This window comes from Aotus nancymaae, unplaced genomic scaffold (assembly GCF_030222135.1).
Source record: "Aotus nancymaae isolate 86718 unplaced genomic scaffold, 86718_ANA_hifiasm-v0.15.2.pri h1tg000010l, whole genome shotgun sequence".
Classification (NCBI taxonomy): Eukaryota; Metazoa; Chordata; class Mammalia; order Primates; family Aotidae; genus Aotus; species Aotus nancymaae.
Window position 1 is genome coordinate 68,550,077 of NW_026988421.1, and position 24,929 is coordinate 68,575,005.

General features: G+C 42.5%; 1 protein-coding gene across 21 annotated transcripts in view; it reads right to left on the reverse strand.

Annotated features, from left to right (window-relative positions):
- KCNMA1 (potassium calcium-activated channel subfamily M alpha 1) overlaps window positions 1-24,929 on the reverse strand; it is a 761,855-nt gene that overhangs the window by 102,968 nt on the left and 633,958 nt on the right. For 5 of the 21 annotated variants that reach the window (XM_064374368.1, XM_064374355.1, XM_064374354.1 and 2 more), the window contains exon 19: window positions 21,551-21,724. The exons of the other annotated variants lie outside the window; for them this stretch is intronic. In XM_064374368.1, coding sequence (XP_064230438.1) covers window positions 21,551-21,724 — 174 coding nt within the window. The remainder of the gene's footprint in view (window positions 1-21,550; window positions 21,725-24,929) is intronic. 21 annotated transcript variants of the gene reach the window in all.

Genomic DNA, 24,929 nt, shown 5'->3' on the forward strand with positions numbered 1-24,929 from the left:
CCTCTATGGCTGTTCCTGAACTATAAAATCATTATCTGTATGCTATTATAATTTATCCTCAGATACATCTTGTGCAACATTTTATAATGCTAGTGTATGGTGGGGCCTTTTCTGGTGAACACATTAGAGAACAAGGTGTGGAATGCAACAGAAGGGTTGGAAGGGGCTTGGGGATGCTCTTGCCTCACCCTCTTTTGCCTTAAAGCCGCACTCACACGCAGACCCCTGACCCAGGACCCAAGTCGGCTGACTTCTAATTCAGATCATTTGCCACCAGAATTCTGCCCGTGAGAACAGTGTGAGGATACGAGCTTCTAGAGTCAGGCTACCTGCACAAGTCGCAGCTCTGACCCTCTTGAGAATTCTGATCTCGGTTACTCCATACCTCGACATCCTATGATCTCCTGTGATCCCTATTGCACCAAGAAGGATGCCAAGTTTGGGAGATGCTTTGGGATTACACGACATAACCAGGGGCTGCAGGCTGACAGCCTGAGGACCAACTACTGTCCCCAGTGTGCTGAGCTTGGCAACACCCTGCTGATACACAGGGCTTCACATGTGCGATAATCTTTAAGTCTGAGGACTGTCCATAAAAACATGGATTTCTAACTTCTAATTAAAAATCTTGCAGAGGATTGAGTCTTTATTCCAAGAGGGTGCCTTTCTCCTGGGGCAGGAGCTTATCAGTTGCTCAAATGCCCACTGCTGACCACTGTACCCCCAGGTATATAAAGTAGGCACCCCATGTTTGCATTTCTAGTCCTGGAACTAGTGATACTCAAGTGTACCATCCCTGAGATAAAGATTTTAAGGCGTGGGATATCCCTCCACAAATGCCAACTCATATTGAGGGATAGAGGGGTAAGAGGTACACAGGTCTTGAAGTCACACTGCTGGGTCTGAACCTAGGTATTTGGCAAATTATCTAACTTTAGTTTTCTCACCAATAAAATGAGAATTGGAGTACCTATCTAATAGAGTTGTTGTGGGAATGGACTGAAAATATGAAAAGCACTTAAAAGAATTCCTGGTGAGCTCTTTCTAATGCTATCCATGACTATTGCCTTGGCTTTGAAGAGTCAGAGTAATGAGAGTTCTCTGCTGCCGGGTCCCAGTCCTACTCCACACCAGTCTGCCATCTTTGGACACGGTGTAACTCACATGGGTCCAAACTCTCTCTCCTGCCCTAAGCCATTGATCCAGTAACCAACACTTAGAATGGAGTGAGCATTCCCACCCCCACCTACCCCCCTCCTTGCATTGCATTCGACTATCACCTTTGTCCCATGTTTCATATGGCCCCAATGAACTGCTCAGGTCAAATAATTAGGTTTTGCCAAATGTCATAAAAACAAGAAAAACCAGAAAACGTTTAAACGGACCTCAATTGGAGAAGGCTGGAACTATTCAGGGCAAGAACAAATGAAAGACAGATGGGAACAGAAGAACCCCACTGTTCCCTCTAAATTACAGGAAATTCATGCCGCCTGATTGTGAGGGCCTCTTTCCCTTGAATTTCTGCTGGGAGGTCATGGGATTGATCGGCGTACGCACAAACATGGGAGACAGAAGAAGGGGTAGGGGCATGGTTGGGTAGGGAGGCAGTGACTCCTTCACCAGCCCTGCCCACCATGTCTTGCTGTCACCTGACTACTTGACCACCCTTGAAGGGACAGGCTAGGCTGCCTCCTCCAGGGGGCCTTCCCAGATGACTATGACAAGATCAATTCTCTGCTTTCTTTAAAAATCACCTGGCACTTCTGATCTCATGCCTTGTATTATTATAATTTATTTTCAATTCTTACGTGTTCTACTCCACCTACTAGACTTATAAGTTGGAGTTTATATATCTCTGAGTCTCTCACAATGCTGAGCCCTGAAAAGTTCCTAATAAATAGCTCCTAGCAGCTACAGAGGCAACGTTGCAAAGGGGAGAAGCACAGCTTAGTGATCAGGAGTCCTGGGTTCTAGGCCTGCCTTGAATCAACTGTGTAGCGTTGGCACCCTTTCCTGAGGGGGGATGAGCATTAGTTAAGTATGAGAACTTTCTGGCTCTGATTTGTAAAGACACTGGGTATTGCTTTTTCTTGTTCTTTTCTTTAAACTCTTTTTGAAGATGTACAATAAGAGAGAACCACAAGCCTAGCCAGAGAAATTAGATAATTGCATCAAATACAAATATACGAATTCACAAGTTATCTAAAAGCAACATTACAAAAGATGTTGCATGACAATGTCAACAGAGGGCTACATGAAACGTCTTAGACAATTAGTAAGTCCTAGAGAAAGAACTGTTCAGGGAAAAAAAAAAGAAAGAAAGAAAAAGAAGAAGACTTGAAGCAAGAACAGGATAAAGAAAGAGGTCAGCCTTATTTACTGCATATCCCCAGATCGGGCACAGGGCCTGGCACTCAGGGGGCACTTGACCCATGATGCTGAACAGATGAAGGAGTGACAATCGAGGGTGGGAAGGGCATGCCAGGTGGTGGACACAGCCTGAACCAAGGCAAGGAGGTTGGAAAATACTAAATGAGAGAACCCTAAGAAAGTCAGTTTGGCTAGAGCAGGAAAATGCATTTGAGGGCACAGCTGGAGGTATAAAGGGCAGAGAGTATAAGGCTTTACAATCCAAATGATAGAATTTGGACAATATTTGGTAACAATCTGAATCCTCTAGGAAAGTTATTTTTCCTTCGATTTAAATACTGAAGTTCAAAAAGGATAGTGGGTGGGGCTTGCATCTTGGAAAAGTCTGTCAAAAACTGCCTAGCTTGCTCAGCCCACTTTCTCTTCCAAGATAAGAAACACACATTCGTGCATAGAACTGAAGCAGGGAGGCCACTGGCAACAATCCAGTTCCATTGGAGGTCTCATTTTTTTTTTTCTTCTGGAAAGCTTATTCAACAGGAAAATAGTTATTTAATGCCTCAGAAAGGGGTCCCATGAAACTCACACAGCCTATTCCTCACAGCCCAGCCAAGTAAATCTTACCCTGATTTCAGGATGGCTATTTCCTGTCTTCAACTACTCCAGCTGATCCCATTCCCTCTAAAGAGAACTGGAAGGAAACCCATCAGGGTTTGACTTTTACATGAAAACTGACTGCAATCCATATTTTCAAGAAACATTTTCAACAAAACCAGTGCTTTAAAGTAGATTCACTGTGAAGGAAATGTTTCCCCAGTCCTCTCCTCCTTGGTTTTGTTGAATCGATAACACTCAGGATGTTCCCCGTGAAAATCACATGGGTGAATAAAATAAGAATGTACATTATATGATCTAGACCCTCAACTTGCAGCCCTTAGCCCAGCATGCCTGAGAAAAGTTTAAAACTCAAAAGAGAGAATTCCTATTAAAGGAGCAAAATACTGCCTATGCTTCCAAAGTTCTTTCTGAGCATGGTGGCTGACATCTGTAATCCCAGCATTTTGGGAGGCTGAGGCAGGTGGATCTCTTGAGGTCAGGAGTTCAAGACCAGCCTGGCCAATATGGCGAAACCCTGTCTCTAAAAATACAACAATTAGCTGGGCGTGGTGGCATATGCCTGTAGTCCCCGGCTACTTGGTAGGCTGAGGCAGGAGAATCACCTGAACCCGGGAGGCAGAGGTTGCAGTGAGCTGAGATCATGTAACTGCACTCCAGCCTGGATGACACAGTAAGACACTGTTTAAAAAAAAAAAAAGAAAATTCAATAATGAAGAAAATAAACAAATGAGTCATCCTGAGACATATTTCAATTCTCCTTTTCCATAACCTCAATAAATTCATTTTCTCCTACATAAGCTAATGTTTACATTCAAACATCTTGTACAAAGGACTACCACAGACTATTAAAAAAACAGTAAAAAGATATTGCTGTGTCTTTTTAAAAAGTGGTTGAAAAATTGGTTATGTGTGAACAAAATAATTTTTAAAAATAGTTTTGCTTGCACGTTCGATTTTTGTCTTCATTTATGATGCCCAAGTTGATGATCAACTTTTCTGTGAAAAGCCTTCTTAACAAACAAAACAGAGCATAACAAAAACTCTGATCTGGTTTGTCAACATTTAGTTCTGGCCCTGAGAGAAAAGCAACATTCTCTGGTTGACTTGGATTCTAGAGTAACTCTTTTTTATTATTATTTAGTTTTATTTTTTGAGGCTGAGTCTCACTCTGTCACCCAGGCTGGAGTGCAGTAGCACAATCTCAGCTCACTGCAACCTCTGCCTCTCAGGTTCAAGCAATTCTAGTGTCTCAGCCTCCAAAGGAGCTGAGATTACAGGTGCCTGGCTAATTTTTGTAATTTTCGTAGAGACGGGGTTTCACTATGTTGACCAGGCTGATCTCAAACTCGTGACCTCAAGTGATCCATCCGCCTCAGCCTCGAAAGTTCTGGGATTACAAGCATGAGCCACTGCACCCAGCCTGGATTCTAGAGTAACTCTTGATGAAAAGAGCACCATACTAAGGTGATTTTTACATAAAACATTAATTCAGTATATCAATCAGTCACTTTTGTAAAAATGCCCCTTGTTATCCTGGAGTGAATAGAAGCCTATGGGATTAATTTGTGTAAATAGATAGGAGATTGAAATGGGGACTTGCCACATAACAATAATCAGACAGCACAGGTAATCCAGTTTCACTGTTGAATCCTGTATTGTGTAGTTACCTTTTAAAAACAATAACACGTATTTAACTGGGACTTGCTTCAAGTAAGCACTGCATCAGGCAAGTTGGATTTCAAATAAACCTTAGCAATTGAGAGGCATTGTCTTAGTGGCAGTATGTCTCTTCAGACAACAACAACAGTCTTAGATATTTATTTTAGAGAAATAAAGGAGACAGTCTGCAAGAGAAAAGGCAGAAAGTGAAGAGGAGGAGGAGAGTACCTAGAATCCAGGTAGAGGGTTTCATTTCTAGAAAAGCAGCGCCACCTGCTGGTGGACCCACATGTCAGGCCCCTCTGCGGTTTGCAGGCCATATACCTTGCAATCTATGCATAAATATACAGCAGTATTTCTCAGCTGCTGTTATACATAAGAATTTTATTACCAGTAGGCAGATTTCTAACACACTGGTTACAGTTTAATAATCCTCTATTACCTGAAGTATGGGTTATATAAAAACCTAGAATGTTAATTGTTGACAAACCAATTCTAATATGTAAAACACTGTAAGTCACTCAATAAATATACAAATAAATCAAAAGGGATAGCTCTTTTTGCTCTAACAACGTGTTATTAAAAACCGTGACTTAATCATTTACATAAAAATAATGTTCATGCATTTCGATGTACTAAGAAATCAGGAAAATGCATTATAATCTTACCAACAGAGCCTTTCCTTCACTTACAATTTAGAGGAAACTATTTTGCAAGAGTAGTTTTCCCTTTCTTTAAAAAATGTACCTAAACCAACATGTCATTTAGGAAATTTGTTCATATAACAAAACCTAAGTTATAAACAACTAAGATTACATCTATAAAATGTTATATTTTTAAAATAGCAATAGAAAAGTCATGGGAAATATGTCACTGATACAGTGAGCAGAGAAACACTACCTGTCATTTTTCAGAAAAAGATCACACGGACGCGATAGCAAAGGAACACAATAAAAAGCAGAAACACGAATGTGATAGGTGACTCTGATTGTATCTGCAAAGGAAACTGTGAAATAAATTAACACCCAAGTACCCAAGAAAGGCATATTGTGGCTTCACTGAAAGTGATCATTATGCAACAGAGAAGGTTGGTGATTTTGTAAGAACAGAAATAAAGCGTAGCCTGTGAAATCTAGTGGTGATAACTAATAACCATACTACTTACAACTCTGATTTGATCTCTAATATCAAAAAACAAAATTAAAAAGTACCCTAACGAATAGATGTATGCAGTAGCGATTGTATTTTTCACTTGAAACAAATAAACCTCAAATGGGATCAAAGGGCCCCAGTAAATAAAAATTGACAGTTCCTATGTTGCCCTGATTTGATCTCAAGCAAAACTACCATGCTGACAACATTGAGGGGCTATGAGGAAGGCAGTGGAATTCTTGGATTGCTCTACAAAGGAGGTGAGTGTGTAGCCCATTCAGCTGATGGGAAGCCCACTCTAATTCCAAAAATTATTGAGATTTAATCTCTAACGAGAACAACAACAACAAAAATAACTCATGCGGCAACCAAAAGGGTATCCTTTAAAAACACACATACACAATTTTGTTATTTCCAATACACTCAGTAGAATCTCTTTACATTCAGTTCTTCCATCTGTCTAAGCTGGGTAAGGCACATGTGTGAAGACAACCAAATGTCACAATGCTTGTTTTGAGCCCAAAGTGTCTCCAGTTATCCAGACAGGGAGCTTGACTAGGAGGGTCTCAGGCATAGGCCACGGGCATCCCATCTCCCACCTCAGCTGGCTACCACTTGCTCTGGAGAGACAGGGTTTCCAGGAGCAATTTCAGACAGATGCGAAGGGTGAAGGGGAATCTGGTGGGGTTCAGGGCTGTCAAGATTTGAGTTGGGGACTTACCCTGCCTAGACATAACTCCTAGTGTTAGCTTGTGTATTAGTCCAGTGAGAGAAGGTCTAGACCACTGGCAAGAGTCTGAACGATTAAAGGTGCTTGTCCTGCCTTAAGAGCATTTGGGATAAATTCAAATCAATGAGGAATCATAGGTGGATGAGCAGAAGCAATGGGTTTGCCCTGGCTTCCTACCCGACTGAAATACACAATGACATATGGAAGGAGAAAACATCAGCACCCCCAGATCCACTATGGAGCTCAACAGGTGCTGTCAGCAGAAACAATAGAAGAAATGTGTTACCTTCAGAAGAAGCAGTAATCAATTCTAGATCAATCTATTCAAGAGTTGTCCAACAGTCAAAGGAATTGGCTGTTGGCTGTTCAGAAACAGAGGTTCTGTTCAAGAGAGTTTAAGGAACAAGAAGGAAGATCTCTAGCCTTGAGACCTTTTTTTTTTTGCCTGTGGTTCAAGTTCTCATGAAAGACCTTTTCTCTTGAGACACATGCCTAATAAACTATGGAAACGTATTCTCAACAGAATTTGTCAATCAGCAATTTGTTGAATTCTCACTGTGTGCCTTGGTTACTGTCTGCAATATGCTAAGAATTCAAAGACCAGTGAGATGTGGTATTTGTTGTTGAATTCTACAAAAAACTCAACACAAAAACTGCTCTAAAGGGGGTTTACATGAAATGTTACAGGCTTACAGAAAAGAGATTCACTTTTTCTAAATTGTGGTCAGGGTGGGCTAGTCAAGAAGGCTTCACAGAGATGGCAGCATTTGATCTGTACCTTCAAAGCAGAGGTTGGCCAACTTTTTCCCTAAAAGGCCAGATAGTAAACATTTGGGGCTTTCTGGGTCATACCCTCTTTGTTACAGTTACTCGGCTTTGCATCTGTAGCCTGAAAGCAGCCACAGATGCTGAGTAAAGGAATGGGTGTGACTATGTTACAAGGAAACTTTATTTACTACAACAGGCGGTAGGCTAGACCAGACCCATGGACAGTGTGCTGGCCCCTGCTTTGAAGGATGGGTAAGTTTCAATCTGCTGGAAGGGGAGAGGAAAAGAATCACGGTCTCAGGAAAAGGTTCCACAAATGTGTCAAGTAACAAGAATAAGACACTTTTAAAGAAGGCTTAGATGATGGATGCTTATGTGGAGAACAGAACAAGGAAAACTGGCTGAGGCAAACTGTGAAGGGCTTTGAATGCCATTTTAGTAGCAGAAAATTGGAAATTATCCTCTTAAAAATCAAGGAACCATCAAAAGGCCTCCTCTCCCTTTAAAATGGGATAACATAATAAAGTCTGTGCTTAGAATAGTAAAGTTAGTGGTGGTTTGGGGGCAAGAGGAACTAATTGAAAGGTGGAAGAGCAACAATGGCAGGCCAGCTGAAGAAGAAATGAGCATGTGAGCTTGGCAGTGCCACTGGGAATGGTGAGAAAAGGTTCAAAATGTAATCTGGAGGCCAAATCAGAGAAGTCAGCCATCAGTAGGAAGAAAGAGTGGCACAGTATAACACTTAGAATTTCCAATGTGTATATTGATACTCACTCCACCCATCCCCAGACCTGTCCATGCATCAGGTCTGCTCAGAGAAAGGGATAATGGTAAGGCATGTGCAAAAAACCTGGGCTTGGTCTTGGCTTTGCTCCAAGCACTCATGTAGTTAATGACAAAATCAACAAGAAGCAGAGCCCAGCTACTAATAAAGCAAGGTAGGAAAGGTGATGATGTGAAGTCTCAACACCAACCAGACCTCAAAGACAGGTTAAGAGCCTGACATGGTGGGGCCTGCCTGTAGTCACAGATGCTCGAGAGGCTGAGGTGAAAGGATTGCTTGAATCTAAAAGTTCAAGGCTGCAGTGAGCTATGATCACACCACTGCACTCCAGCCTGGGTGACAGAACGAGATCCCATCTCAAAAAACAGTAACAACAGAAAAAGATGAGTTGAGATCAAGACCATCATCAAAAAAAGAAATTTTGATGGAATTTGAAAGGACAGAAATGTCTTCTTTCCCCATCTGTTCTCCCTTTTTTTGTGTGTTCCAACTTTCCCTCCATCTCCCAAAAACACATTGAATTTGCTGACGATCTCCAGGCCTATTTTAGAAATGGACAAGTCATAAAGGAGGGGTTTCAGGAGGATGAAAAATGATGAGGCCCCAAGTCAGTTTTCTGAAGATCCCAGGACCTACGACCTCATAAGGATTCTGACAGCTGGGCTAAAATCTAAGACACACATTTGGTTTCATCCATCAAATCTGTAATATTCCAACTAGGAAGCCTCTTTTGCCTGGAGATGGTGTCCCCGTTTGGCCCTATATGCATCCTGCTACACAAGTTCATTCCTAGAGACCTGACAATAACAAAACAAGGTGGAACAAACATGACCAGGAGGCCCTTTGGGGAGGTCAACGGTTAGCATTCATTAGGGGAGGGCTGGGGCCCTTTGTAGAGACACTGCACATGAACTGGTCTGGGATAGCTTCTGTAGCTGACAATGCTCTGATTATTGATAATGTCCAAGTCACTGGAGCTTAGATAATACCAGGATCCCAGGTAGGGGAGAGGGCCTTTTTCTGTGCTTTCCTTGAGAAAAAAATAAAAGACAACTTGGAAGAAAACAAGCTGATAATACAGTAGAAACCTGTAAGAATCTTCTGGGCTCTTTCTATGTGTCCTTATGTGTCCAGTTGCTGCCCTAGAAGCTGCAAACTCACAGACAAAAGAATAACACTGATAAACTACAAGGTTTCTATACTCATAATTTTTCCTTGCAGGACCTACCACAGTGTTGGGTAATAGACATCAGTATTTTAGAAGGATTTATAACAGTAAGGGTTAAAACAAAAAGGACTTTTAGGCCTGTTTCAATCAAAAGAATGAAGATAATCATAGTCTCAGAGTTTAAAGGAAACTTAGAAAGATGACCTTCTAATTTCCTTATTTTACATGCAAATTTTGCAATGCCTGCTGGGTAGTCAAGATGGAAACCAATGTTCTGGGGAGATATTAGCTGTCTCTTGGTATTTTTGTTGGCTTATTTCTGTTGAGACTATTATTCCATAATCTAGAAATTAAACAAATTGACTCCATTTTAATTTTATAGTCTGTTAAACTAAGCTGTTCAACTCTCGGCCACTATCCATGGGCTTCTCTGCCTGTAGCTGATATGCCCTATTATAAGGTTAGCTTGATGACAGTCATTTGAAAAACAACAAAAAAAACACTGGTTATGGTTAAAGTGGCTTATCATTATTTTATCCATCAATACTATGGGAGATATCAGGCTTCTGACCTAGGAATCTACTCATCCGCTACGTGATCTTGGTCAAGTTCATCTCTGTTTTTGTGTTAATTTCATGTGTTAATGAATGATGATAATAATAATTCAACATGTGCCAGGCAATCTTTATATATATTCACTCACTGAATTCGTGCAACCACTCTGTGAAATAGGTCCTTATTATCTCCAGTTTATAGATGGCAAAGCTAAAAAATAGAGAAGTTCTGGAACTTACTCAAAGTCACATGGCAGTAAGACATGATGTCTATGCTGGGGACACACAGATGAAATGAGATGATGTTGGTGCCTTGAGAAGTACAAAGACTCAAACACACATAAGACATTACTCTTACTATGGACATGAACATCCATTTGGTGAACATGTCAAAGCATGATTTCACCAGGACTTACTTCCAAAGTTTCCAGGAAACTCACAGATCTCACCCTTGTATCTGCCTGCTCTGACGTTCCCTAGAATTTCAGGCTGTAATTGCCAACAAGATCTCTTAGTTCACTGTACAGTGAGGGGAACAGCTTCGGAATCCCCTCATATAGAGAGGAGAAAAGACAGGAGATGTCTGCCTGTTTCCCATCTTCATCTTAACAGAAGATATTTATGAAGGAGCAGTGCTTCTGGCAACCAGCCCCTTGCAAATTTCATATTCATGCCCCAACTTCCAGACCCTGTGACATGACCTGAGCCCCTTCTTCCCTGTCCTCATTCCTAGCACAGTTGTGGCTTGTATTTTCACCTAGCATCTCTCTTCTCTGTAGGTCACTGTGCCTCCTTTCTCAGTAACACCTGTTTAGGGCTTTGGTTTTAAAGCATCCCTGCTGGATGTGTTCTCTCAGTTGGATACGTTACAGGCCATATGTGGAAATTTACTCATCTGCACTGAAGAAATGGCCAGATCAACCTTGACAAAATGCCGAGAGGATTTCAGAACCATTCAAAGGTAAGGGAATGCTTCGTGCAGCCTGAGAGAGCTTTGAGAACAATCAGGAAAGCTCTTCCTTGGCTTGAGCAGAACAAACAGAATAATGGCTCTTGATAGGAAATAGCCAAGAGACATTCAGCTTTTTAACACCTACAAGTGGGAGGAATCATCATTTGGGTGCTGCTGTTGGATTGAAGCTGCCTACCTCGAGTCAGAGTCACTTACCCTGATGGTCATAAGGGACCTTGAATGTTTCTCTACCTTTGCACAAGCTGATGTGCCCACCTGCAGACGGTGACAACTCTCTACAACAGGCCACTTTCCTCACAGTGGCCCTGCCCAATGCACTGGTTTTATGCCACCCTGACTCACAGCAAAATAATCATGTTTGCTGAAATTAATAAAACTGAAAGTGAATGCCATAGGTCCTTGATTTTCTAGAGCAAATGCTCTACATGTGGCGGTACCCCTGCCTCTCATTTGAAGCATTGGTGGATTTTTGCCTGTTTTTTTTTTCAGTACTTTGTTTCCAGATCTTCTTCCCCATAATTCATTCTTCACAAAGAATATCAATTGCACCTACCAGCTGATCATTTTCTGGTTCCTTTAGTCATGTCCCCGTTTTCTCTTACTACATTTTTTCCCTCTTAATCTTCCTGTACATCCCAGTTTTTTTATGTTTACATACATATACTATACAGTAAGCTGCTGCTTCAAAAGTTTTGGGAAACTTCATGGATCTGGGGCGATCTGGCTTCTAGCACATCACCAATTCCTTTAAGGGTTGAGAACCCCTTCATTTATTCATTCTTTTACTCATCAAATATTTACTGAACTGGAATCCTTCAGGCCATTTCCTATTCAAGTATTCTTGCCAATACAGCAAGCCCAGCCAAGGATGTCAGCATGTTACATTTTTGACCTTGGAGGGAAGGAAGGCAGCCCCTGGGTCCTTTCTTGACTGAGTGTGATCCAACGGGCTCCAGCCCAGAAAGCTGACATTGGCCAAAATGAAGATCATTTTAATGCAAGCAGTCAGCTCCCTTCCCAGAAGATAGCCCATGCTCTATGGTGTGCAGATGCCCATCTATACACTGTCGATACATCTGGTGCAGTGTGAGCTCTGGGGCTGGACTCTTTCTCACTTCATTTATAAGTCTCTCAGTGCAGTTGATCATCCCTAATGCAGATCTGCCTCAAAAGATTCCACTTTCAGTTTGCATAAGGTTTTCTTCACAGCTCTAGGAACATTTGGTGAGACTTGCTGTATTGAAGGGGCTAGAATGAAAGCTTTCAGATTTACTAGAAAAGGCTGGGAAGTTTTTTCTTGCTGTTTCCCTTGAATATGAGAGACTAGCTCCTCCTGAGGATGACCAAATGAGATGGTCAGAGAAGAAAGGCCACTTTTGTTCGTCCTGCTCAACTGAGCTGGACATCAGAAGAATGTCTCCTCAGAAGAAAAATCTGTGGGCATGTGTAGTGATCCTTCTCCAAAGCAGGCACTATCTAGCAATTTACAGAAAGGTCTTTGCAATTCCCTCTGAGATTGCAAATGCAAGGGTCTGACAATGCTAGATTTAGCTCTGTCCATTTAGATTCCCTTTGGGAAAAAAGGTCAGCTGGGGAAGCAGAGCCCCTGTAAGCAGACGTGGCAATGGAGGGTCCCCTGACTATCCAGATAATTCAACACGCTGGTTTGGGAGAAAGCCCCAGAGAGAGAAGGACAACACACAGCTGGTTGGCTGGGTGCATTTTGCCACATTGTGCTTTCAGAAGTTGGCATTCTCAGCATGCACAACCTACCACCGTGAGGGAACCCAGGACTCAAGTGCTTTTCCATGCAGTTTTAATGACCCTCTGAGGTCCATGGTGTGCACAAATGCCACAGTCACGTTTGGTGACATAAGAAAGAACACAGACAAAGGTCTTATGCACAAAGCAGTAAAACCGAAAAGAAAATTGTGCACAGTACTTAGAAATGCCACAACTTCTTTAGGACTTTATGTGGCAGTACTTCACAGGAAATGCGTTTTGTATTTCCACTCAAGAAGGTTAAGTGGTTGAAAACTACAGTGGATTTTCAGTGAATGGGATGTGAAGCACTTCATTATTTTTTTTTTCTCCATCAATGTAAAGAGACCTGCTGACTTCCTGAGAAAGAAGGAGAAAAGTCTCCTTGCCACATACAGGTATTTAAAGAATAATTCCCATGAGCTCTAACTGAAGCTACCACCTACAGCAAGAACCGAGAGCCTCAGGGCTGGTCAGGTGGTCCCACTGGTGGCTCCCACTTGCTTTGTGTTTGCTGCTCTGCCTGAGCCAATACTTCACACCAGCAGGTGAGAGCTGCCTGTCACCTTCAACACACTCAAGATATGAGACATATTTGAACTGGGGAGGATGGTGAGAAAGGAGGAAGAAATACGGGTTAGGAAAAGGAAACAGAAGGAGTAGATCCCCAAGGCCGGGGTAGTGGATGCAGTCGGGTGGATCTCCTAGTCCTAGGCCAGAGGTCAGGAAATCCTCCTCCAATAAGAAGGAAATTCTAGTGAACCCAGCTAGGAATCACAATGGCTGCCAGATCAGCTGGGGAGAATTAGGCTCATGGAATTCAACTGCTCCAGAGCCACTAATTAAACTGTCTTTTAAAAGGCTGTAAGTTCTTGGATTCGCATTTGGGTAATGTGCTTCAGCTGCAGGGTCCTGTAGACTATAGATCACGCCTTCCTTCCGAAGGCTTCTCAGAGTAGCTGGGCGCCCGCCCTCCCACCACAGGCTCCTCTTTGTCTCCTCCCTGAGAGTGGGGCTTCCAGCTACCCCCTAGCCAGTCCCTTCCTCCTCTGCAGCCACAGCAGCCCCCCCAAAACAAAGCCTCTGTTGGGCCATTTCCCTGATCAAACACCAATATGATGGTGTCACATTGTCAAAGGACTTTTTATCATATTGCAGACTAAGAACAAAACCTTTGGCCTGGCCCCTGCCAGGAATGGGGCCCCATTTTACCCTTCAGGGGGCTCTACTCCCTGCACGCTGAGCAAGTCTTAAACTCCAGCCAAACTGGGTGACCAGCTGCTGCGCAGGAGGCCCCCTAGCACCCTCCACACTGTCCCAAGTTTGTATTACCGAAATCCTCACCTTTTTCTCCTCCCTTGGAGAATAAGTGACTTATCCATCTCATTCAACTGCAAGAGTAACTAAGCAATTCCACTGACTCCACACACTGTGGAGCCACAAGGCCTGTGTTCAAATCCCAGCTCCACCAATCACTGGCTATGAGACCCTTGGCAAGTCATGCAACCTCTGTGCCTTAGTTGCCTCATCTGTAAATGGGGCATGTTGCAGATGTCTCAGTTTACAGTTGCCTCAACTGTAAACAACAGGTACTTCATAAGGATTAAATTAATTAATATTTGTAGTAATAGTGTCTGTAATGTAGCAAATGCTATATAAGTGTTAAATTTAACAACAACAAAAACACACACACACATCCTCCCTGAGTTCTCAGAGTAGCTTGCACACAGTAGAGTAGATACTACACTGGCCAGGCACGGTGGCTCATGCCTGTAATCTCAGCACTTTGGGAGACCAGGGCGGGTGAATCATGAGGTCAGGAGTTCGAGACCAGCCTGGCCAACATGGTGAAACCCCATCTCTACTAAAAATACAAAAAAAAAAAAAAAAAAAATTAGCTGGGCGTGGTGGCGGGCACCTGTAATCTCAGCTACTTGGGAGGCTGAGGCAGGAGAATCACTTGAACCTGGGAGGCAGAGGTGAGCCAAGATCGCACCACTGCACTCCAGCCCAGGTGGCAGTGGGAGACTCTGTCTCAAACAAACAAACAAAAAAAGAGTAGAGACTACACTAAGCCTAGACTTAACATGAATCCAAGTCAACCAACTAGCCATTCCCTACTACTGCTGTGTCAACAAGCCTCACTCCCTCGGCGATGCAGTACACATAGAATACAGATCTCTATGCGTAGTGACCCCATGCTAAGACTAAAGCATGACCCTAGCCTCAAAAGAGAAATACAGTTTTTCAGCAAATATTGGTAGTATGCCTCCCTCTGTCTCTCCTCACCCATGATCATGACCTGCTTATAATTTCTACATCCATTCCATTCTGGTTTCCATTTTCAGCTGCTCTGTGCTTGTGGCTTCTAGGCTTCACTGAGAGTCAAAGATCCCAAATTTTAAGATCTTTCCGAGAAGCATGCTGGCAAATGTCCTAAATGTACTGGGCCAGATGACAAGCAACCATCTCCGATGGAGGAAATATCCAACCGAGATGATGGGCACCATATGAGAAGAAGACTCAGAAGGCATGACACAGACCAGAGGTGCTGTAGACCCACTGTCTGTTTCCATCCGGGTGGGAAAGGAAGGCAGGGTGCAGGGAAGCCTGTGCCACTGCCCCCCAAGCCTCTCTAGAGTGCCTTCACACCATTATTGGTCTGATACTAATTTGAGACAATGCCCAATCACATCACAACAAATTAGCCACAGACATGTGATAGCCATCAACTCAGGGGGCAATCCTGAATGTGGGCTGGGGGATTCCCCAGCTCCGTGCGCTGCATGCTCCCACAGATGTTTCTAAAAGCCTCTTCCCAGAGGCCCATTTAGAGAGAAATTAAATGCAACTTTGACTTAATTAACGTTTTAAATGATAATGAATACAATGTAGATTCATAGGAGGCATTTACATTGTGTTGTAAAATTGATAAAAATTTAATAACTCTTTGTTAATAAGTTATGTCTCCCCAGACCCATAAAGCCTAAGGCACTGCAAACTCCAGACTGGGTCTAATCGAGGCTCCTGGTGCAGGTGGAGGAAGGAGGCAGAGATGGACTTGACATTTGCTCCAAGCCCGCTCTAATTCAAACCTCTGCTTGTTCATCAGTACTTTATTTCATACAGTAAAGGTCAGGATTTGGGCTCAAGGCAGAGCCTTGACAAGAAAGCTCAAGTGGAAGGCTGGCTGGCCCTGGCATCTGTCGCCTGAGATAGCGGAGGAGGACGGAAGATGAAGAGCTAACTGGCCACATCTGCCCTCCACCATGGAGGTAAGAGGAAGCATCCACCGCCTGGTGGTAGAGGCTGTCAGGGTGAGTATTCTGACAACTGGCCACTGTCCTGAAGTAAAAAAGCAAACATAATTTCTATGTCACCTTGCATAAGGGCCTCTTCTGGGCTTACGTGTGGCATGCCAATGTCTTTTCTAGTTTGTCCTTAAAGAGCCGAGTCACTTATTACAGTGTGATGTCCCATGATGGGGTATACACAGAGGACCCTGTCATCTTCCCTCATTCTGACCTTTCTCCTTCTTGTTTCCCAATCCTGTTTCAAAGAATTTCTTTTGAGAAGTTGGCTGCCTTTTGCCTACTGTTCCTGTCTCCTTTCATTTACCTGCAGTACATCTTCATAGTGTATTCATCTTCAGGTATTCAATCATACTCTTTTTTTTTTTGAAGGTGGTAGAAGCACAACAAGGTCCCCAAATCCAAGCCAGTGACTTTACTAGACACTCAACTGAAACAACCAGCTATTTATTCGGGAGGAGAACCTGGTGTGTTGGGAGCTCTTGAGAGACAAGCGACGTAAAGGATCCTTCTCAAAGGCAATTTTGCCTGAGCATGATTTCTGCCTTACAACACTGATTGAAGAAGCTGCCTGCTGCACAGACTGAGCTAAGGTCCACAGGAAGGCATATTTCCAGTCAACCCGTGACTCAGTGTAGCTACCACAAAATCAAGCAAGAAGCACTAGCTTCTGTAGCCTTGCCTGCTACCAACAAGAGTGCCCTAAGAAGCCCCTTCCAGGCCCCTTCTAGGCAGCCACTGAGCCATCCCCTGTGACTAGGACCTCTTAGGCCGATCTGCCAGTCTGTTTTTACTTCTTGCAAAGAAGCACAAAGGGTCAAATCAGGACACATGGGCCGGAGTAGCTAAAGAGCCAGAGGAGTAGCTAAAGAGCCAGGGGAGAAGCCAAAGGCTCTGGTAGTGCTTGGTGTGCACATGTGTAATGGATAGTGAGAGAGAGAGACAGAGAGAGAAACAGAGAGCACTCACACCAGCATAGCAAGCATGGGAATACAGAAAAATGGAGGCCAGATGAACGAGCTTTAAAAAGAATACATGAAAAACTGTGATTAAATTGATTTCTGCTTAGTATCCTTGGCTCTCCTTTTTCTGTCTTTTTCTCACTGGTAGTGGTGGTGGAAAGAGGGGAGTCATTGATTTTAGGGCCCAGAAGTGAAATAAGCAAATAGAATTTAGGATTGGGGAGTTTGAGGAAGTCACCCAAAACTGCACATAAAGGGACTGAGATAATTATAGGCTGTTGATTTTTAAATGCAGCTTATTAAATTAACTCTCCCTTTAACAGGTGTGGGGGACTGTCAGGATAGGGTGTGTCCTATTACAGACATTTTCCTAGAGCTGTTTCCACCCCCTGCCCTTGTATCTGATTTTATGTACTTCAAAATGCCATTAGTTCACTCAAGTGACTTTAGTTCTATTGACAATGTTAATTCTCTGCCTGTACAAACCAAAGGCTACTCGGGATAAGCTGATTTTTGTTTATTATCTGACAAGACTTGAGATTACACTAAACTGATTTTGGTATGTCTCCCTTCAACCTAATCATATTGGACTTCTCTCAGCTTAATCATCGGAGTTGAATGCCTTCTTGTATTATATTTATACCCGAAATAAAAGTCATGTATAATTTAAAATTAGCTACAGTAGTTTGCAAAAGGATGCATGTAATTGTGCAGGTTTAAACTATTAGTAAATTGAAAGGTCAGTGTGAGTGATCACACATGTACTTTAGCTAAAGCTGGTTCCAAGTGCAAGTCTAAAGGTCTGCTTCTCTTCTACCACATGATTAATTTGTTTGTGCCAGAGTTACTGGTGCTTTGTGACCAGAATCATGTCAGGCAGGTCTCAGCAGGTTTGAATCAATATGGTCCTACGTTGTCACTGCATCATAATTTTAATTGTCCCTTTCTATTACACTTAGCAATCAGATAGCAGGCAAGACTGAAACACCAAGAAAAAACTTCTAAAGAGACAGAAAGGTTTATTTTACAAAATTATAGTGGGAAGAAATCGTCCTGATTGGAATCTACTACTAAATTCATGTGTGTGTGTGTATGTTGCTAGATACACATTTTTTACATTTAATAGTACTAGAACACAGCTACTTGTGAAAAAGCCTAGGCCCATACCATCCTGGTGTCTTTTGAGAGAGCTGGGACTCTTGCCCAGGACCATATGAAGTGGAACCAAAACCAAGATGATCAGCAAATGACATTCTATGCACTGATTCTAGACTACTATATCGAACACTTCAGTCTTGCCAGAAATAAAATCCCTTTGTGATGAATCCTTCTCAGTCTCAATTTGCCTTATTTTTCTGACACTTTTCTTTTTTTTTCTCTTTCCTAATCTAGTCCTTCCCCTCTGATGGTCTTTTTGTCAACAGTCTGGCCTTCCATCTCCTCCTGAGTTCAACAGGAGACAACTATCGTAATAGCACGTGACTTAACAACCAAACCACGGTAATAGGCCACACCTCCAAAGAGGGGTGCAGCCAGCAGGCAGCCCCTGCTGTTAGCAGGCAGGTTTTCAGAACTGTGTGAACACTTTTAATATATTACCATTCCTCTGGGAACCAGCTACTTCTCTTCCCACTTCAGAAAACACATAATGAGACTTTGTGTTTCAATTTAACGTCCCTTGAAAACGGAAATCTTTCCCCTTATAAGAAAAATAATATAGTAAAGAGGGAGACGAAAGGCAAGAGAGAAATGAATTAGGCAGTCTCCAAAGCACACTGGTTCAACTGGGAAACTGCGACCAAAGCAGCTCCGTAATAGTATAATGACCTTTAATGAGTGTCTTGGGAAACAATACAGCCCTCGCATAAAAGACAAAGGGCAAAACACATCATGGCTCTGCTGACACTAATTCAAAATGATTTTCAGAACAACTAAAGAATGTAAGAGAAGTAATCTGATCCGCCCATCTGACCTCACTTTGATTCAAGGGCCCTTCTCCTGCCATTTCTAATTGTCAAACCCTCTACATTTCACATCTGTTCATATTTAATGAAAAGCCCACTCTCACTGCTGCTCTTGAGTCAACTTGCTCTGTCAAATGGGCACCACCCAACTCCACCACCAGTGAGGGATGCCTGGGGATTGCTATTGGAGCGCTGCCAGTGGAATTCCACGTGGAGACAAACATTTTTTTAATTGGAGAAGAAGAGCTTATGTGGGCCCAAGAAGGGGCTCAAATTGGAAAGGATTTTTCTAACTTATTAATAATGGTCAAAGGTGAGTGGTCTCACACAGGGATGGATGAAATTTGCTTTTGTTTGATGGAGTGGTGACGGCAGGATGACTGATGAAACAGAGAAGGCAAACCGCCCCCTGAGCTGTCAATACCAGTTAAGGCCTCAACATGCAGCCCAAAGCTCTACGTGTTCCCTGGTGGGGGCTGATTTTGGAGGCACAGGAGGGACAACATGCCATTCAGAGAATGTTTCTTAGAGGATGGGACAATCCCACCCCAAGTTTTTCTTCTCCCTGGCCTCTGTCAATGCTTGGATTAAGTTGCACAGCTGAGAAATCCCTCTAATTATGGTTTCTCTTGGATATAATGAAAATTACACACTCTGGGCACCATGGGGTCTATGCGGGGGACATAGAGTTTGCTATGATTGGCATTGTTGGCCAGTGCCAGGACATGTCCACGGGGCCCTAGCTCAGAGCCAGAGTGGCTCCTTTCTTTTCTCCACTGAATCTAGGCCAAGGTTTTAGAGCCTCGTGTTTATTTAAGAACAGAAGTTGTGCATTAGGCAGAGGGTAACCCGGGTGGCTTATGGTTACTTTCACCACCATCAATCAAAAAGATGTGACCAAATTGTGCCACCTCAGGCCCTCCTCTGCTCTTCCTCCCCAGCACCTGTCTTTGAATTTGGTGTCTTACTGCACATAGTAGACAGATGAGTTCCCTGTAGTGGCATACAAACCACAAAGAGCTCTTGAGGGGTGAATAAAGTGATAAGGATTCATATGGCAGCATCCAAGGATTTTAACAGAAACCTTTCCAAGATTTTAGGCCCATGTGGCAGTCCATAATCCCTCTCAATGCAACCTCCTTTAGGTATTACTTTGAAGTGAATCCTGTCCCTTGGCACTGCTCTGGAGGAAAAGGAAATCGTGAATCGGAGAGGATGACTCTCCGGTCCTAGATCAAAGCTTTCCAAACGCCTCTAACACAGCTCGATGCACAGATCATGCTTCACACTTGAACTTCAGGCCCAAACATCAGCACCCGGCATGGCACACAGTGAAGTCCCAGCTCCCTCAGCCCTAGAGGCCTCATGGATCCCTGCCACACAGGCGCACTATACTGAAACCAGCCTCAACACCGGCACAGGGGAGTCAAGCCAGTTCATTTTCCATGGGAATAAATGCTTAAGAGGTCAATGCTCTTCTTTCTCCTGCTGGGGGGAACTTACTCAGTGTACACTTACTCCTGCTGGGGAAAGTTTAGCTCGACCAGCTCTGAGCACTTGGAAGGTGAGAGGACAGACAGCAAGAGGTTAGCAATCAATCTGTTGGGTGCTTTAAAGAGGAAAGGATGAAGTGCAGAAACGAGAACCATCTCCTACCTTCTATGCTACCAAAATGTAAAAACACAGTTACAGTTATACTTCAAGTAAAGCCCTGCAGTGGAACCACAGCCTCTTCTGCCCTTGGACCAAGACCCACAGTCCCAGGGTCTCAAACTGGCACTTCCAGGAACTTCACTGATGAACTGTATCAGCAAAACAGCAAAGTCTACAGTGAAGGCAAGGATAAGGGAGGTCTCAGGAAACTGGCACATCTCAGCCTTGCCAGCTACTAGCTGCATAACCTTGACAGGTTCTTTAACATCTCTGAGCTTGTGGATACAAAGAAGACCGACATCAGAGGCCTTTGCCATGGAAATCACAGAGGTTTCTGACTTACAGTTTTTGTTGGTATTTGGAATCACAATTGCTACAAGACACCTTAGTTATACAAGGACTATACTGTTGGACAAATAAAAGAGATTAATAAAACAGTCCTTTAAAATAGTCATCTTTCTGAGAAAAAACTCTGGAATCCACCAGCCCATGCAGGCTGACAGACACAGAATACTCTTTCCCAGAACAAAAGACAAAATCTGGCACTGGAGGAATGAGGCACAAGTTAGAGAGACACAGTAAAAAGAAAAAAAATTACATATATTAATATATATATAGCCATCTGCATCAAAACTCTGTTGCATTTTGGGAACGATCTAATAAACTATCTAAGCTCACTAAAAGCAATTTAATGCTAGAGCTGGCTTGTTCTCTCTACACCTTTTCCTTCCTCCCTTTGATACAATTCAATTTACAGCCATTCCCAAAATATTAAGATGTACACTTCCACATATCTCTGTATTAATACAGTAGGTGATATGCTGTCACTTTAATTTCCATTTATATTTATTTAAAGGAGAGAGAGGAAAGATATCACCAGACGGTAATATCACAGTCCTGTAGGCTATTACGAGAAGCACAAGTTAAGAAAATCAGAAGGGAGTCCTTCCTCAGCACGTCCACAGAGACACAGGCAGCTGGGGTAACATGTCACCACACAGGAATTCACACTGGGAGGAAGACATCAGCCCGACTAACTCACAACCACAGGGCACAGCACAAGACAGGGATGATACCACAGACAGCACAAACACGGAACGGCGTGTGTCGAGGTTAAACTTACAGGCACGGAAACTGGTGGAGCAATCATTAACAGAGACAGAAGAAAGTGGGAAGGCTCTCTCAAGGGTGTCCACGTTACCACGCACACGGCCTGACATGCACGAGCAGTCACGCTCAGAACGTCCGCAATCAAAACAACATGCCCGTCTCATTCTCTTGTAGATGGACATCTTGGCTATAAACCGTGGGGTTGGATGGAGGAGAGGAAGAGCGGCAGTTAATGGCAAGGTCACACACAGCAAGGCAGCTGGAAGGGAGCTGAAGGGATTTAACACAGGTCTTAGTTCACTTTAACAGTCTTGACCCAGAAAAAAATGCAGAGTGATTGTTGGTAACAGTTTGGTTGTACATCAAAAAAGCAGCGAAAATATAAATTGCCTTTATCATCCCCCAAGGCTGTTGTACATGATTTTTCTTCCCTAAGTAAAGCGGTGACCACAGGAAAAGGGCATGGCTGAATACACTCGGGTTCTTGAATGGAAAGAAGAGCAAATTACAGACAGCAAAAAATGTAACAACACTTTTCCCCTGATACGATTAATACAGGAGGATAAAATATACACACTGCCAATCAATTAAATTAATTGCTTATTTGGCACAATAAATGGTTTTTGCAAGATGCAAAAACATCTAATATGTAGGCTTTCTAATTTCCATCCATTTCTGGGCATTAGGCAGAGGCTGGGACAAGCTTTCATCAAATTAGATGGGAAACGATTACATGTTAATATAGAATCTGAGGATGCCTTTGCTGAACTTCCTGAGAGTGAGTTTACATGATGGCTACAGGAATTTAAATTTACTCTTGACAGAACAAATATCCAAATCTGTCCATATAAGAAATGCAGCTACTCAAGACTAATGTTGCAGATTTGACATTAAAGGCAGCCCACAAATAAGAAATCACCAAAAGCATATGAGATGTTGCTCTATTGGAATGCATTTAGCTACTCATGGGTGTATTTTTCTGCTTAAAGCTGAGAGGATCTGAAGATCGCATCTGCCTTTCTCTCCCCACCCAATAGAAATTCAGAAAGCAATCAGGCTAGTGGATGATCATATTCTTTTTTTTTACATATACAGAAAATATTGGCCAAAATCAATTAAAAATGACAGAAGATGAAATAAAAGAATAGGTTTCATGTGAAATATCTTAATACAATTTGCATGCAGCACTGATAGCTCTTCTAAAGTTGGTATGGTAGGTTCGCACTGCCTGGGGATCCAAACTGAGTGGTAACCTATAAAAGTTGCTGGGAGTCAGCATCGTAGTTTCCAATGCCCTTCCCCTTTGCCATTCAAGCCAATTTATATTTCAGTACAAGAGAAGGTTTTTGTACCTCATTTTGATGCTACAACAGGCAAACATGTTTGCTTATCACTTAGCATGAACTGGCCTGCTTCTCTCACAAGGTGGGAGAAGAATTCACATTTATTCTAAGCATGACCGCCAAACAGTGAAACTAAACTGAGGAGGTGTTTTTCCCTGCATCCACACCTTCCATTTTGAAAAGTCGTTTCCCCCCGCCTCTTTCTCTTTCTTTGTAGAGAATGGTTGCACTCTTATTTTAAAATATGGCTTGTGGTTTTGCCCTCTTTGAATGTTACAGTCACCAGGAAGAGGGGTTTTAAATCTCTCAAATGGGTCAAGTCCTGTTCTAAGACCTTTATGACTTGCCATACAGTATATTTGTCAAGCAAGGGTAACGTTATGATTGTGAAGAACAGGCACTGGGGGAGATGAATGAGAGATCTCTTCAGCAGCAACTCCGTTCTTGTAAACTTGGCTCACATTTTTAGTGACATGTTCTTTTAGTGTCCTAGCTAGTCTGTTGTTCAGATCATCATGCAGCCCCAGCCCTGTTCAATGGTGGTATATCATTCCTTTGAGCTTTAGCTTTTACCAAAAAAAAAAAAAAGTTCCACTATAGCATTTGAATCAGAGGAATTTAGAAGGCATGGTGTGAATGCCCAGACATCCCAAACAAATAGCAATGGCTAAAGTCAAGAAAGGGAAAAAAGTCTTCAATTAAAATCATGAACATAAATTTATCTTAAATGCATCCGGATCTGGTATACAACCTGCAGACATTCCCTTGTTTTCTCCTTCTTAGTTCTTTTACTGGAAATATTGATTTGTTATTTACACAGAAGAGGAAAACAAGAATGATTTTTTGTTTCGCCGCAGATAAATTGTTTTGAAAAACAATTTTTTTAATCAAATGCTGTAGCAGAAGAGAAGCCCATCAAACTCTGGAATGCTATGCTTCTCATTAGCAACAGTCCCTGGTTTTCATTTCCATAGTGCCATTTTGGGTTTATATACAATAATAGAATCTGACACATTTATGGGGAAAGAAAGATCTTATAAATATACCATCTATGAGGATAAGGGGAGGGATGATGGGGATGAAATAACTTTTGAAACTATTTTTTTCAGAGGCAAATGGATCAGAATAGGTGACGTAAACCTCCTACTTGAAAGTTCAGGAGGAAACACAGCGACAAACCAGTGGCTCTCAGGGACTGTTTGCAACTGTTATTTCTGGTGACCATGCATTGTTCTAAAATTTCTTATTGTTAACATGCAGGAACAGGCTGAAACTGGTCATCGAAGCAGCAAAAACCATTTGCTATAAGAAGATTAACTGTTAATTATAAACAGTCACATTCGAAAGCAGCATATGCATAAAAAAGAAAACATGCTATTACTTGTCATTCCTTCCCAGTCATTTTTACACTCACACCAAATGTAAAACATAAATCTCAAAAGGCAAACAAGTACCACCACACACAAAAAAAAATCAGCAAGAATGATCAATGAGAGGCTCAAAGACAAGACAGAAATAGCTAAAAACGAATAAGCCCCACACGTTGACAAACCTTCATGAATCAGAATGTCTAGATCAAGGTGCCACCAACCGGGAGGGTGGCTCTTTTTCGCTACTGCTGGCATAGTCCATTTCCATTGACTCCCTGTCAGGTGTCTTCACCTAGAGACTTCTGGGTCCACTTTCTTTAAAGGTAAGACCTCCCATCTGGTGGAATGATTGATTCATCAGGCTTGAAGGATATGAGTACTGGCCAGGAAGAGATCTCCTCTGGGCCATTATACAAATCATGAAAAAGCTCTTTAACTAAAAGCTGATCAGGAGTTGTCTCCCTCGTGGTTAGATGTTCCAGAAGAATTGAACACTCTCTGTGTAAAATTATACTCTCAAGTTGTAAAACTAAATTATATATAAATTAAGTTGTGGACCTCCTAATTTGGAAATTACCACCCCTCATCTCTCTCCAGCTTCCTAATCCTTCAGTTTTGTTTCAGAGAGTCATGGATATGCAGAACCACTGGTGTTTTGTTTCCATTTCTCAATGATTGT